We start from the raw sequence: 14,947 nt of genomic DNA, 5'->3' as shown, positions 1-14,947 counted from the left end.
ACGCTAAATAATCCTGGCGTTTAATCTGTAAGCGAGCTGTTGATCATCTTTATCACTTCCAAAAGACAACATCATTTGGAGAAGTGTTGTCTCCTAGTCGTGAAGAGAAAGCATGGGGGGATTTCACCAGACCAGAAGCTTTGACAGCTCTGCGGTAATCAGTACAAGACGATCGCAGGACTGACTGGCAGAAATTTCATGTTTAAATTAGTATTTCAAAAAGACGCATTTACTGGAAAAGCACGGAAAACGTTTCAATTCACGGTGGGGATGTTCCGGTATTTGTTGTGGGACTCTCAAATATGCTTTTGTCCAGGCAAAATCATTTCTCTATTGTCACATATACGATGTGGAAAGTCTGATGGCATTATTATATTTAATATAATTGTGGAGTGTGGAAGTCAGTGTCTGTCTGGCAGACGACCGTCCTGCTGTCCGACCCAGAATTGAGCCATTAAACACAGCAAAGCCAGTCTTCCTGTTATTGGACAGGCTGGATGAGAGCACAGAGACGGAGGGAACCAGCTCCTCATTTTAAGCCCTGTGAAAAGCATCTGTGGCCCAATGTTGTTTTCACAGAGCACCCATGATTTAAAACAAATTGTTTTAGTGCTTCTGCCCTTGAAGGAGACTTATACAACTGTATTCCTCTTCATGAGCACTGCAATTTCCTTTAGAACCGGGAACCTCCCAATCTCAAAGAGGAAAGGCAGCACACAGGCATGGAGGTATTAAAAATGTCTAAATTCAGGTTCTCGGCAGAAACATCATGAGACTTTGGATTGACTCTGCTTCTTTTCTGAAAAGCAAACATTTAAAATACACACATCAGTTTGTGTTACTTCTTTGTCTATTTGCATCTGAAAACTTTTCCTAAATTAGTAGCTATTAGATAATGCCTCCTTTGTATGTTCAGACATATTTCAGAAAACGTATAAATAGTAAAGATTATTGCATTCATGTTTGGATATTTGCCCTCTTAAAATACTGAGTGGGGGAATTTCCAGAGGAGGAATGTAATGGACCGCTGGATGGTCTGATGAAAAAATGTAAAACTGACTATAATGAGAAAAGTTGCAGTGAGCAGCGAGGCGGGTGTACCGCACGGAATGCAATTAGCATACCGAAGGTGCCTTTGTACTACAAGTCAACCTGCACCCATTACTGCACTGATGGCACAGGCTGTCATTTAGGCTGCGTCCTGCCCATCAGATACTAATCACTCAGACACAGCAATTACAGTTTGACTGGCGCAGCTGTAGAAATTGGTCTTGCTGTAAAACTAAAAGCCATCCTGGGACAAAATGAAATCATTGTAACAACGATCAGCTAAGGATCTCGCCAACATCGAGTTAGCTACTATGTGCAGTGGATGCTGTATTGTATGATAATATAGCTAATGTTGAAATCAAAAACACCCTTTTTGAGATGTTCGAGGAATCCAAGAGAACATCTGCTCAGACCCATTGTTCTGATTTGAGGGGGGAAAAAAGGGGATGGTTGAGCATCCAATGGAGATGAACCTCCAACCACCAGTCAGCCATTCCCTGGTAAATGGTTCCACTTCTCCGACAATGGAAACATCTGCCAAGTAGGATGGCCGTGCGTTGAAGAGAAGAGAGGCTCAATGGTGAGAAACAAAGCCCTGAGAAAAGAATGAAATGGAGGGAATCCGAGAGAGTTCCACAATGGAGAAATCTACCTGATAGAGGGAACGTGAGAAATGGCTGGAATCAGTGCTGTAGTGGTAAAATTAGAGGTGGGTAAACTCTGAATTTTGTGATCATACAGACCTTGACGCGATGCGATGCAACGCGATGCGAAGCAACACAAAGCGTTGCGACTCTGTAAGGCTGTCCTGGCTATATTGCATTATGTTATCAGTAAAAGTCATGTACAATCAATGACAATGAATAAATGTGTTAGTAGTTTGTAGTAAAGAAAAGTATGTCAACACAACACAACAAGACAATTGCTAGATTAAGAACTATCTACATATGGAGTCTCCTTTTTACAGTAGTGCCCAGAGGGCCTCCTTGTCCTCCACGTCAGGTCCTGCCTTGCAGGGGCGTGTTCTGGGGTTCATGGCTCCTCTGTGCTTCACCAGGACTTCACATAATGTGATGGATCTTTCTTGAGGCAGAGCCTCCCCTGTCATCATGAAAGTAAAAAACTAATATATTTGACTTTGACCGCGAAATTTGAAGATTCTATAGCTAAACTAAAACATTTCACTTAGCATTTCTCTTAGCTACGTCTAACTGGCTTGCACATAATCTGTCGACAATTTTTCAATGAATTAGCCTAATCTGCAGCAATATGCGTGAGGATAATTACCGGGAAGGCTCGCTTGTTACCTGCATCATCTATTTGAAAGCACGTTATTAATAGCGTTTGTCCCTGTCTTAATGCGATGTTGTGCGAACCAAAACAACGTTTAAAAACGTGATTTGATCTTCTTCAGTCTTACTTTGTACTTGAGGCTTTTTGCGGGCATCTGTGGGAGTGGGAGCACTCGATGGTCTCTTCAAATGTCGCCTGATATCATTGCTAATTACCGGCGGTAATCCATTCTGTAGTATCTTGGATACTTCCGGTTCAAATGTCTGTCATGTTGTGATGAGGTCATCAAGGTGCGCGTTTATGCGCAGAAGTAAATATGCACTAATAAAGATGAACGAATACAGCGCAGACTAAAAGAAACTCACTGGTACGTGTCGTACTTAGACAATTAAATGTCAGTGCACGCACACGAATATTACACATTCCGAACAGGTAGACAGGCAGGCTAATCCACAACGTGTATGTGTTTACACACCTCGTGGATCCTGATTGGTGTCGCTGCTGCAGCCGCAAGGCACTGATTGGATGGTCACAGACCACAACACAGCGCAGATGAAAATGATTCAGAATATGGCGTTTATATGTTCAACAATAGGAAACGTAGTCTTAGCTGTTTTAAAATTACACCAAGTTTATTTCGGATTGTTCCAAAGGAAGAATACAAGGCGCAGGGAACTTTGAGGTGCGCAAACGCCACTTAGAGGTGCGTAAACGCTATTTATAGGTGCGTAAGCGCTATTTTCAAAATTCCAGAGGTGCGTAAACGGCGTTTACGTGCGTTTACCCTCCACTACAGCCCTGGCTGGAATGGGAGAGAGTGGTGAAAAGACAGACAAGTAGAGAGAGAGGGGGGACAGAAAGACAGGAGAGTCTGTTGGGTTGATTTCCTCTGAGGCTCAGCCCAGCTGATTGGGCCTCCTCCCTGGATGCAGCAGCTTTAAGGCGAAGAAGATCACAAAATGTCAATTCAAATCCAGCACCGACGTAACTGCTGGGATGCTGCTCTCCTCTCGCTGGCCCCAAATCGGACGCGCTCTCCTTAAAGAGCAACAAAGCGGCTGCTGCCGACGACTGAGGTTAATCGCAACGCATTAAAGCATTAGAGTAGCCACACTGGGCCCTGGGAAGAGGAAGTAGAGAGAAATCCAAGGTGGCACAAAGGAAGCAGATCAGCCCCCTCGCACCTCCACCTCTAATCATCTTCAGTCGTGTAGTCGTTTGTCGGAGGCAAGAATAACTCTCGACGTCTGCTTCGCCTGTGCAGTCACCGATAAGCGTTCACCTCCCAATAACGGGCGGGCCGAGGGCTTCTTAAGGGTCCCTTTATGTCCGGTAATAGCCTCGCTAAAGGCAAAGACACGCCCCACTCAGATAATGAGAGCAGGAAGACGGCCTTAAAGCCCTTTAACAGCTGACTAATCTGGAATTAAAATCCCCGCCAGCTAACACTTGAGACAAGTTCTGGGAGAAGTTCCGCCAGCGCGTCTAATGCGGCAGGCCACGAAAAAATGTGGGTCGCGTCCCGTTCTGACAGCGCTTCCATCCGTCCCCTCCTCCTCGTCGCCATGTTCCTCTAAGCCTCCGATCCTTTTGGACGGCTTCCGAGAAAAGGTATTAATGAGCCCGGCGAGCACCTCGGAGCGGATGTCATTTGTTCCACGAGCATTGCTTCCCACATGAACCGCGCACACACAAATCCACCAATGAAAACAGGATGTCATGAAGTCGCCTTCAGGTGCTCTGTAATCATCTCCCACTCAGCAGGTAATGTCAGCGAGCATCTGAGGGGGAGTTCATCCCACCAGGACTGTTTACAGAGTGAGGACAGGGGAGGAGGTAATCGTTCCCCCAAAGCGTTTGCCTCTGGGCAATGGGACATTTTTATATTCTAAGAGTCAAGTGAACATGACTTTGGACATAGTGCTAAAAGAAAGGAAAAAAAAGCTATTGGATTATTTGCTTTTTATGTGACGGGTTGTGATGAGATGTCGCGGCCTGCTGCGTCCTCACAGAGGACAGGCGGGACGCATTCAGGGGGGGCGAGGGGGGCTCCGATCTCATCTTGTAATCTCCCTCACACAGAGAGAGAGGGGGGCCAGGAAGACGGCCCTGAAGCACTCCAACACTGACTAATCTGGAATTCTCTCACACACAGAGAGAGGGAGGGAGAGGCAGCGATAAAGGAAACCTGCCCGAGTCACAGATTAGCGCGCGTTAGCTCCGGGCCGTTTGAACCGCGCTTCCGCTTTGATTTTCGCAGCTCCGGCGGAATGAAAGAGACTGATTGCTGAAATTAAAGCGCAGCGGGCCGTTGCTTCAGCGCGCGTGTCAAAAGTGGGCCGCTGCCGCTCGGGTTTCGCTCAAATCGCAGCGTGACTGCATCGGCCCGGCTAAAGACCACCCGCCGCGTGGCGCCATGGACTGGTGGTGCGGATGCAGAACAATGAGGTCTGAGCGGAGTGGCATCATAATGGCAGCGGAACTATTTGGAGACAGCAGGTGACGGATGGATGGGTGGAGGATGCTGCATGGCTGCCCCCCCCCTCCCCCTCCCACTCCCCTGTCACAATTACCAGGGCCAAGCTGAATCTCATCTGTCTGCCACAGAAACTTGGGGGCTGACCTTGCCTCTGCCCCCGAGTTATGCTTTCATGATATCTGGAGGGGGGGGGGGTAAAAAACGATGAACCCGTTTTTACAAGGACGTTTGCAGATAGATGTATTTTAAACTCCCTGCAGGCTGTGGGGGGATGAAGGGACTGCCTGTGATATTAGGCCTGAGTGAAGACCCTCCTCCCCCACTCCACCCAGGGGGCATGATTGCAGATGACAAGGTTACGCGACTTAGAGTCCACCCCTGCTGCCGCCACTTAATCATTGTCTCTGGCGACCTCGTCCCCGCAGACCCCTCCGCCCCCCCCCCCCCCTCTCCGTGCAGCCTGCTTCCGGTCGAATTCCACAGTCCGAACCCGCCCCCTCGTCCTCATTCACACACCCTCACCTGCGCCCACTCGAGGTTCACCGCGAGTGGGCGGTAATTATCGGCGTGATGGAGGTGGGTGATGACGGAGGGACGCAGGGATTTATTTTTAAATCTGGTAAAGACAACAACAAAAAGAAGAAGTCAAGAGTAGACTGTAGACGCTTCGTCTAACGCTCTTCTGTCATGAGAAAAGTCCAGTTAGAGTTACAGGGGAATGAGATTGAAGGCGTTTTAGATGCCAAAACACTGCAGATTATATCATAAAACAGAATTATGCATCATCTGACTTTACAATGAAAGTACCATGGTAAAAGGCGAGTTAACGCAATCGCTTCATTACTTCTTATGTATCTATTTCTATGAAAACACTGAATTATTACCTTTTGATTCGTTCTTACCAGTTATCTAACTGAACATCCAATTGATCTTTGTATAACTGAACTTGCAGACTCTAAAGTAAATTGGTTATTTCCTCCTCCATCTGTTTTCCTTTTGTTTAAATGCAAAAAAAAAGCGCTGATATTTAAATTTCTGTTCTCTTCTCATCTTGCAAGGCCATAAAACTGGAGGAGTTTAAATGGGTGTGTAAAAATGACTCCTGTATTTACAATTATGATTTAGACCTTGGTTCAATGTAATTAGGTAAATGTGTTTACATGCACTGAGTTTTAATTGGACACTTCTGGAGCGCTTTATATTTCACATTACTGCGATATTAGCAGCAAATAATTGACACCATTTGAGTACGTTTAATTTTCAAACAATTACATGCAGGTAAACGTACGGAAAGCTGTTGACCACTCTGTGATGTCTTTTCGCTCAGACATTTCTCACTGATCTCGCTTTCCTTCTGCTTTAATCAGACGCCATCTGTCCGTCTCTCCTTCACATCCATCCTCTCGTTTTGTCTCCTTCTTCCTTCACTGAATGATTCATTTTCCATTAAGGGGCCTCAAGAGCGGCTGCTGGTCCTTGAAAGTCTAGCTAAAAGTTCTTAAAGTGACTCGCTAAATTGTGACGTTTCTCTTTTTCCTGATTCACTCACCTTTCTCCAATCTCGTTACATTAAACGCGACTGAATCAAAAACTCCGACCCCTTTTCTCTCTGGCTCCTGTGGAAAGGCTTTTAAGTCTCAGAGGGCAGTTCTAGATGATGGAAAAGTGGCCGACCGTTCGATGCCCTATTATCGAGACATTCCTCACACCAAAGAGATCTGTCTCTAAAATGGGAACAAAATGAAAAATTTATTTTTGAACCAATTGCATCACATTTCTGGTCATATTGTGGCCCTTTCTTGCCACATTCCTCCTGTGGCGCCGCATCACGCTGCACTCTAAAGGATTTGTTTTGAATCGCTGCTGTAATCGGGTAATATATACTGGGGAATCTGCTCCACAGATGACCAAACTTTAAGTTAGCATCTCACTGGTCCCTCAATAAAAGGACAGCAACCGTTTATCCATTGCATTTTGGATTATTGTAGAGAAATAATCGCTAACAGAAGCGTGTGGCATCGGCACATTTTGTTCACAAACACCCCTTTCAGGATCTTTGGGGGTTGATCGTCATGACTCGGCCCATTGAAAAGTCGCTCGCTCGTGAGCAAAAAAGATGTGGGGAAACCTGCTGCAGACCTTCCAAACATTGTTCAGCGTGGCCTTCTTGCATCTAGTTAGTGAGTAAGTTTGGATTTTTATTTTAATATTTCAATTGAAGTGACTTAATTCTTTAGTAGCTGTTAGATAGTTTGGAGCTGGTGATTCATTGATCTGATGGAATTCATGGTGGAATTCATCTGATTCCACCAATTCAATTTGAACATTTCTTTCGCAATGTGTAAATCGGTTGCTGGGAAACATTAGTGTTTTCCACTTATAAGCACGTTTGTGTAGCTCAACTGTAACAGTAATGCACAAAAGCGTTTTATGCAGCAGTACCCTGTACTTTGTAGTACGTAGATGTGTCTTATGTGTCAGAGAAGGGAAAGGAAAAAGTGCTGACGACGATCAGTTTCTAAGCTGATGTAGAATTTGTATCTGACTATGAACCTAAACATTGCTACATGGATTTTTGCAACATCAGGTGTATTGTGTTGCTTTTTTTTAAATGTGTGCAAGAATCTTCCCAGTTGCTCCGTTCATTCTATAACTGTTTCTCAGCCTCAGTTCCTTCATCCAGATATTAAGATTTAAATCTGTAGCGGCTTCCAATTAGATTCCATCACTTTCATTTGATTAGTTTCCCTCACAAAGGATGATCACCTCATTACTTCCCCCACAGAAGAAAAAAGAAAAAAAGACATACTTACTTGCTTTTTCAGTTCATCAATAATTTTGGGAAGCAGAGTCTCCTCCCCCCCCAGCTCAGGTGTGGTCACAATGAAGTCGACATCGTGACCAAACTCCTTCTCCCTGGAGATGAAGACATAGTACAATTACATGGTAGTCACAGCTATTAAAAGCACAGTCAATACTAATGGCATTGCCTTTTTTTTACATTATTCCAAGTAATTTGTCTTAATTTGGGAGTTTTTTTGTGTCGCCTCAGCTGTCGGAGCTTTAACTTTAATGAGAGTCATCATCTTCTGCTTGGACCAGTGTCATAAAACAGACCCATATGGAGCCCGGCTGTGCAAAGCACAAAGTATCTCCTCTGTCAGCACAACTGGATCGTGGTGGAAGTGATTATTAAGTGATTATCATGCAGGAACAGATACAATGAAAAGCTCAGCAGAGGACCCTGCATATTTATAACATCATGCACAAAGGAGACATATCAAGGCTTATGCCTGAAATCTACTCACTGAATCTGTGACAACACGTAGTTTTTAGTCCTGTTACTCGGGAGAGCTTCGCAGCTTAACAGGATCAATGTCTAACCATTTCAGTAGCCCGTTCACTCACAGTGGATCGATTGAAGCTGCTTCATGGTGTCAGGGTTGAGGTTTGTTCATGGCTTTTTGATTCATGTTGTGGCCCTTGAGGCCACAGTAGCAGAGCATACCAGGCCTAGTGAAATGCAAACCTGCCAATTGGTTATAAAACTCTCATTCAGAAAGTCGAATCAGTGTGTTTAGCACTGTGTGGGATAAGTCACCATCTCTGTCTCACATTCACAGTTGAAGCTTCTTCAGCTCGCTCCCAGCCGCACTAATACCCGGATGCCCTCGCATATGCCGACGTGCTTTCATTATACATTTGTTACAGAGAATGAGCAGAGAATCGCGCTCCGGTTGTCTCCAAAACTAAAGTTTGTAATCACCACGGTAAAAACAATCGTCATTTTCTTTTGTACAAACGACCTCGGGAAGCAGTTTGAGTGATTTCTGCACACGGCACATGCCCCTGTGAAGCATATTTGTGTTTTGGAGGCCCAGTGTTTAGAGGGCAGCTGATTTGTTGTGCCCGCCCACAACTCCGGCTTGGCCGTTCAAGCAGATGTCCGAACGCCATACTGGGGTTGAGACTGCAGTCGACCTCCTGTCATCGCAGTTACAAAGGCAGTTTGTTACAAGCTGGCACCGTGATGTGGCTGCAAAGAAGCCTCGGCTGCAGCGCGGCGCCGCGTTGGATCTCCTCCAGCCTCCAGTCCTCCGACAGATGAGTGACGGCAGCGAGCGCGAGGGACGCTACTAGAGGGCACGGCGCGAGGGAAGGCTTCTAAAGGCCACCGCCGCTAATTCAGGGTGCAAGAAAGTATTAGAAAACAGTCATTAGGGCTCCGCGAGGCACGGTAATGGTAATGATTAGCGTTAGTGGCAGAGAGCACGCACCCCCCCTTCGGCATTAACAGGACGAGTGGCTGACTTGCAGGTTCACGCAGAACAAACTGCTTCAGTCAGTCATTTCATCTGCACCGCGACCGCGTGTGCTCCGTTTGTTTTCTAAAATAATAGAAGACGTGGGAGTACAAACTTCTGTTTCGGTGGTATTTATGTCAGCCTCTATGTGAAAAGTCGACAGTTCTTTAATTAGTTGACTGCTAGGACACAGCTATTTGAGACTGCATCACAGATCGCCATCCGCTGACGGTGCAACTCTCCTCCCAAACGCTTCAACACTTAATTGGCCAGGCTGAGATTCCACAGCACTCCCAGCTTGTGCAGCGCCCTCAAGTTGTTAAGTGAAAACTCACCACCAGCCTCTGCTGCGCCGACAAAACTCGAGGGCAACTGCATAAAAGTGTGCGGTGAATAGCAACCAAAAAAAGAATCCCAAACCGGAGAGATCATCAGCATGAATTCAGTTTAGTCCCAATCACAGCTTAAAAACAAGTTGATTTTATATTGAGGCATGAGAAACATAGGGTTTGGGGGTTCATCTGAAGGGAAGGCGCCATGGCATCGCACGAGTCAGCTCCTTACTGATCACACCGCAGCATTAGTATGTGTCGGCTGTGCGCGGATTCAACCGCAGTCAGCGGAAAAAACTACACACATTCCCCCCTGTCAGAGAGGGTGTTTTGCTTCTTCTTTGCCCACGATGCAGCACCTCCACAACACAGTTTTTATTTAGCATGAGGGAATCCACTCTTGCTCAACGGGAGATGTGGCTCAGAAGGTATGGCTGAAAGACGTTAGCTTTGATGGTGCACCGTGCACAGTTCCAACCCCAGTGCTCCTTTAAATGAAGTGTAACACAGAAGCGCAGCACTTGAATTTAGCTGCCCTGCTATTTTATTGCGTGAGGTGAAATGCTAAATTATTAATTTCTCCAGCACAAAGCCCATAAAATATACATAGCTATATACAAATTTGTGTGGACGACACAGCGACACGTATGAATAATACAGACGTGCAAAGTATTGCCGCAGCTGGAAGTTTCACAGGACGCATTTATTTGCGGCGAAGAGCGTTGAGTCTGTAGACAAAAGGGTCCGGTCAGGGAAATGAAACCTCGTACCGCACTGTGCATTGTGTTCCGTATATTAGGACTGTAGACGTGATCTGGCTCGTGGTGAGGAGAGGGATCATGACCTGTGAGCACCGCAAGCCCAGTGTCATGTATTGTATTGCCAGTAGCCAGTACCTGACGTCTCCAAATCTGGGCTGCTTACACACGAACAATCCTTATTGACACATGAGGAAAAGAATGTACCGACATTTTGGGGTGAACTGTTCCTTAAGATTCTTGCTATGAGAAAAAATAGGTGACGAGCAGGAAGGCCCGTCATGAAGACAAGAAAAAGTGCACGGCGTTTGTGGGATGTACTTCACGATCAGACAGCTCATTGAGCTCCAGGCTGACAGTGGAGTTGTGTATCTGCGCTCTACTATTCTGATAATGGTTATTTATCTCGGGAAACGATACTCAGCCTCTGTTGGAGGATCTGAGAGCTGACACCGTCGGACCCCCCTCATCAGTGTCTCTTTGAGTCAAATTCCAGACAATTTGATGTTAAATAAGATGCACTGTGGGGACTCGCCAGCTTCACGCCAAAACAACTGACACCGTGTGCGCCTTTCACGCGCAGTGAAACGCAGAGGCTGTATTTCCAGGCCTAATCTATTTTTAACCCCCCCAACAAAACCGCTTTAAGACTTGTCACCCGCCTTCCACAGCTGTCCTTTCAATAAGGCTAATGTCAGCGGCGTCAACAAATCCCCGCCGCGCCGCGTCCCTGTGAAGTCTACTGAGGCACGGCGCGTATTTCGTGGAGGTTTTGGACTTATTTTCTTTGTGTGCGTTGTTCAGAGATGAAAGATGTGCATCTCTTTAGAGAGGTGTGCGCCGCGCGTGCGTCTGACATCTTTTGACGGGGGCCATTGGCTGGAAAAAGATGAAGCTAATAAGAGACTCTACATCACGCTGGAAATTATAGGTAATTAAATGGAGCTTTGAGAGGACTTTAGATGGGAACATTTTCAAATATGTCACACAGCTGAGATTTAGTGGGTTATTAGTGGTGCTCCTGGCACGGTAGAGAGTATATTAGAAGCTTTTTGGCGTGATAGGCCTTATGGCTCCTCCCGCTGAATCCAAAGCATGTCTGGAGAATCTGCTTATTGGCGAGATAAAGGTAAATTACATTACTTACCGACTGATAACATACAGGTCGTCTTTGTTTAATTATAGCTCCGCGTGATTCCAATTAGGTCTCACCTAATTCTCCCCAAGTACGAGATGAAGTAAATTCCTCCACCCAAGTTTGAAGCAATAAAAGCTCCTTTAAAGGCTCCTTGCAGCAGACTCCCGGCCCATAAATCCTGTGCCGTTGTTAACCATGCATGATGCTCTAATTACTTTCTCTTTTACCACATTATCCCGCTAAGAAACAGTTATTTTCAGATATAATTCCAGCTGCCATTTATCGTCTTGGAGATTGTATACTTTTTTATTGTTTGAGAATCAGCAAATACTCCCCCGTCCAGGTGTTAAAGCATTTAAGAAAACATAGTAATCCTCTTGGAAATCAGTAAGACGCATCTTCCTTACATTCAGGGGTTTCATTGCTCCCCACGTACTTGGTCTTGTGAGACCAGTAGCAAATTGTGGCTATACTTATAGTTAGCTAGAGGTCATACTTAGGCAAATACCGCGGCGTGATTGGTTTTGTCAAGTCGGCTTATGGCTTTCTGGCTGAGTCCCCAACAGTGCTGCTGGTAATTCACTTCCACTTAGCATCTGCTGACTTAAGAGTATCTTAAGTGCGGACAAATTCCAATTTAACAACAACGTTATGAGCTACTGATAAGGACCTGTACTCTGTCTCTACTTTTCATTTTGTTGAGGATGTGTGGGCAGCGGCTGCATCTGCTCCCTGTGGTTACACTGAGCGAGCTCTTGATGGCCAGAAAACCAAAAACTTGGAATGGATGTTTTTTAAAACCCAACTGTAAGAAGTCATCTTGAACAGTACATTTAGTAATGTGCTGTCAATTAACGTTTCTGTTAATTGTTTTTGACTAAATCAGTCCAATACACAATACAATACTGTGCCTGTTCACTAGTCAATGAGTGCAGCATTAAATGCAGTCGCAGTTGGACTTACATTACATTACGTGTCATTTAGCCTTTATCCAAAGCGACTTACAATAAGTGCATTCAACCATATGGATATAAACTCAGAAGAGCAGAAAACAAGAGTGCAATTTCATCAAATTAGCAATTTGCTATAGATAAGTGGCTTATAAGTACAATTTAAGTGCTACAATTTGTTAGTCTTTAGTGGAGGTGGAGTCTGAAGAGGTGTGTCTTTAGTTTGCGGCGGAAGATGTGAGTCGAGTGTTTTGCTCTCAGTGAGGGAGGGACGAGCAGTTCTGCATGAGTTCTTAGTGGTCAAAATAAAACGTTTACTGCTCACCTTCTTGTGTACTAACTGCAAAATACAGTACAACATAAAGATCAGAAAATGCGACAAAATTAAATTAATTTGTAGTAGGGCACAATGACACAGTTTAGGACTCACTAAGCTGAACAGCTTTTCCCAAAGCGTTGCTAGTTGCACACTGAGGTCACTGTGTGTCACTTCAGTCAGTCTGGTCATTTTGTGCGAGATTTATCTAAACTGGATGTTTAGAGGACTGCTATGTTTGAAGCGTGCACTACTAATTAAAGACCCTCGGCTAAGCTGTGGCGGCTCTGTCACCCCTGTTGAGAGGCAAGCGCCCGTCCTCAGTGCTGATAAATGATGTATCGCACACGCCACTGGTTACGGACAGATTTTTACAACACCACAGAGTAGAGTGCTCAGCGCTTACCCAGGCACAAAGCGCCGCACGTGGAGAAAAAAAATGAAAATGAGCACAAAGAGTTGGCGGTGGCAGGAGGCTCCGGCTGTGAGCAAATAGTTGCACTCGGTAGGTGGCTTGGCAAGGGCACTTGCCGTGCACTCTGAGATCTGAACTGCAATGCATTTTAACATCTCGGGAAGGTTTGTCGGTGACAGTGTGCTGTGTTGTCACATCATCACAACTGGTCAATTATTTCACCTGCAGGATGCACTAAAGCGGCAAAACCGCTGCGATGCTTCCAAACCACGCAAATAAGGTGCAGGACTCAAGCAGACGTCTGGAAACTAATACCCTTGCACGCCCATCAAGGGTAGAAAATGAAAATAAACGCAGGACAGGAAGCGCTGTTCCGAATCAACGGAGCGAGACGGGAGGAGACGAGTTCCAGTATGTACCTGCAAAATCCACCTGTCAGTGCTACTTTGGCAGCCGGTGTGGTCGCACGGGCAGCTTCGTCGATAATGTTCCTCAGGGACCGGGCCTCTGCTTTACTGACAACTCCGGATATGTCTCCATAATGCAGAAAACCTGTGGGGACGAGACCACGGGGTTTTTAAGTCAGGGAGCCGGCCATCAATCACAGCCATTTGCTCCAGCGAAGTGGCGACTCGGGGTGAATTAAAAGTAACGTAGATGTGATGTGTTTTCTGCTGCCTGATGGAGGGCGACTAGCACTGAACGCCTGCTGCAGATTACAGCCAGTCTACACGTTGAGCACAAAATATGATGATGAATGGATGGTTGGTCTTGTTGATTTCATGCATCTCACTTTGTATTTTCACTTCTACATAAGCGTAATAGACAAATCTTAAAAACAGTCCTAATGGTATTTTTGTTTTCACCGCAATGTGATTTAACGAAACTATTTATCTGTTTTCCCCCTTAAGAACTCAGTGGAGAGATTAGGGTTTAAACACATTGTCTTTCCCTAAAACAGGCAGCATTTCTCTGTACGAAGCGAGTGCCGCAGTGTTCCCAATGATGGATTACGATGCGTTTGATGGAGATGTCTGTCGGCCTAATACATCATCAGATGGAGTTTCTAACTGAAGGGGAACCTGTGAGCGGTCTAATATTAAGTAGTGAAATATCGCCTCGTACAGTACGCGCTTCCCTTTGAGACATTTCCCCCCGTGTGTTAAACGCTCCGTGGGGTTTCCGTCCCCGACAACAATAGAGGCTAATGCTTTCTACGTGTCTGGATGCCGCTGCATTGCCGTTTCAGGCAGTAACCCTCGTCCAGATTTGAGCATCACCCTCCGAGAATTACCACGGCAGAGACTCTCTAAAGCATTTCTCCCTGTGCTGCACCTCCTTCAGTGGTGCCAATGTCTGTCCAGAATGAAATAACTAATATCTACTTGATGGATTGCCAGAGAGAAAAGGAAGTTCAGATAATCATTGTTCCCTGAGGATTATCCCTACTGACCCCGTGACCTTTGCTCTATGAAGTGTAGATGTTTTGGTTCTTTGAGTGAAACGTCTCTAATGGAGACTGAAGCTGTCATGAGGTTGAAATACTGCGTTGTCTTAACGCTTTGGACCAAACACACTCAGTATCTCCACCTAATTAGCACATGCTAGTCAACACGCTAACAGAAGATGGCAGCCGTGGTAAGCAGTGATGAAAACACTCATGCTGAAGTACAGGGAGGTCATTGAGCCACATCTTCAGGGGAACATATATTGGCTGTTCAAAATGGCGATCCATCCAGTAGTTGTGATATTTCTGGGTGGATTTGAGTGGTTAACCCACATACCGACCTGTACTGCCCTCCATAAGACATGCTGATAATGAGGCTTAAAATATATTATATTTATTTCCTCCCTCAAGCTTGTTTTTACCGCTGGTCCATCTCGAGATATTCTATCATGACTTCGCACCACT

At 45.5% G+C, this 14,947-nt stretch overlaps 1 protein-coding gene across 2 annotated transcripts in view; it reads right to left on the bottom strand.

Annotated features, from left to right (window-relative positions):
- dntt (deoxynucleotidyltransferase, terminal) overlaps positions 1-14,947 on the bottom strand; it is a 66,540-nt gene that overhangs the window by 24,909 nt on the left and 26,684 nt on the right. For both annotated transcript variants that reach the window (XM_040178082.2, XM_040178083.2), the window contains exons 7-8: positions 13,455-13,587; positions 7,636-7,738 (exon numbers count right to left, since the gene is read on the bottom strand). In XM_040178082.2, coding sequence (XP_040034016.2) covers positions 7,636-7,738; positions 13,455-13,587 — 236 coding nt within the window. The remainder of the gene's footprint in view (positions 1-7,635; positions 7,739-13,454; positions 13,588-14,947) is intronic.

Source organism: Gasterosteus aculeatus, chromosome 6, assembly GCF_964276395.1.
Source record: "Gasterosteus aculeatus chromosome 6, fGasAcu3.hap1.1, whole genome shotgun sequence".
Classification (NCBI taxonomy): domain Eukaryota; kingdom Metazoa; phylum Chordata; class Actinopteri; order Perciformes; family Gasterosteidae; genus Gasterosteus; species Gasterosteus aculeatus.
Note: the sequence above shows the minus strand (reverse complement) of the source record. Positions and strands in the feature narration are given on the sequence as shown.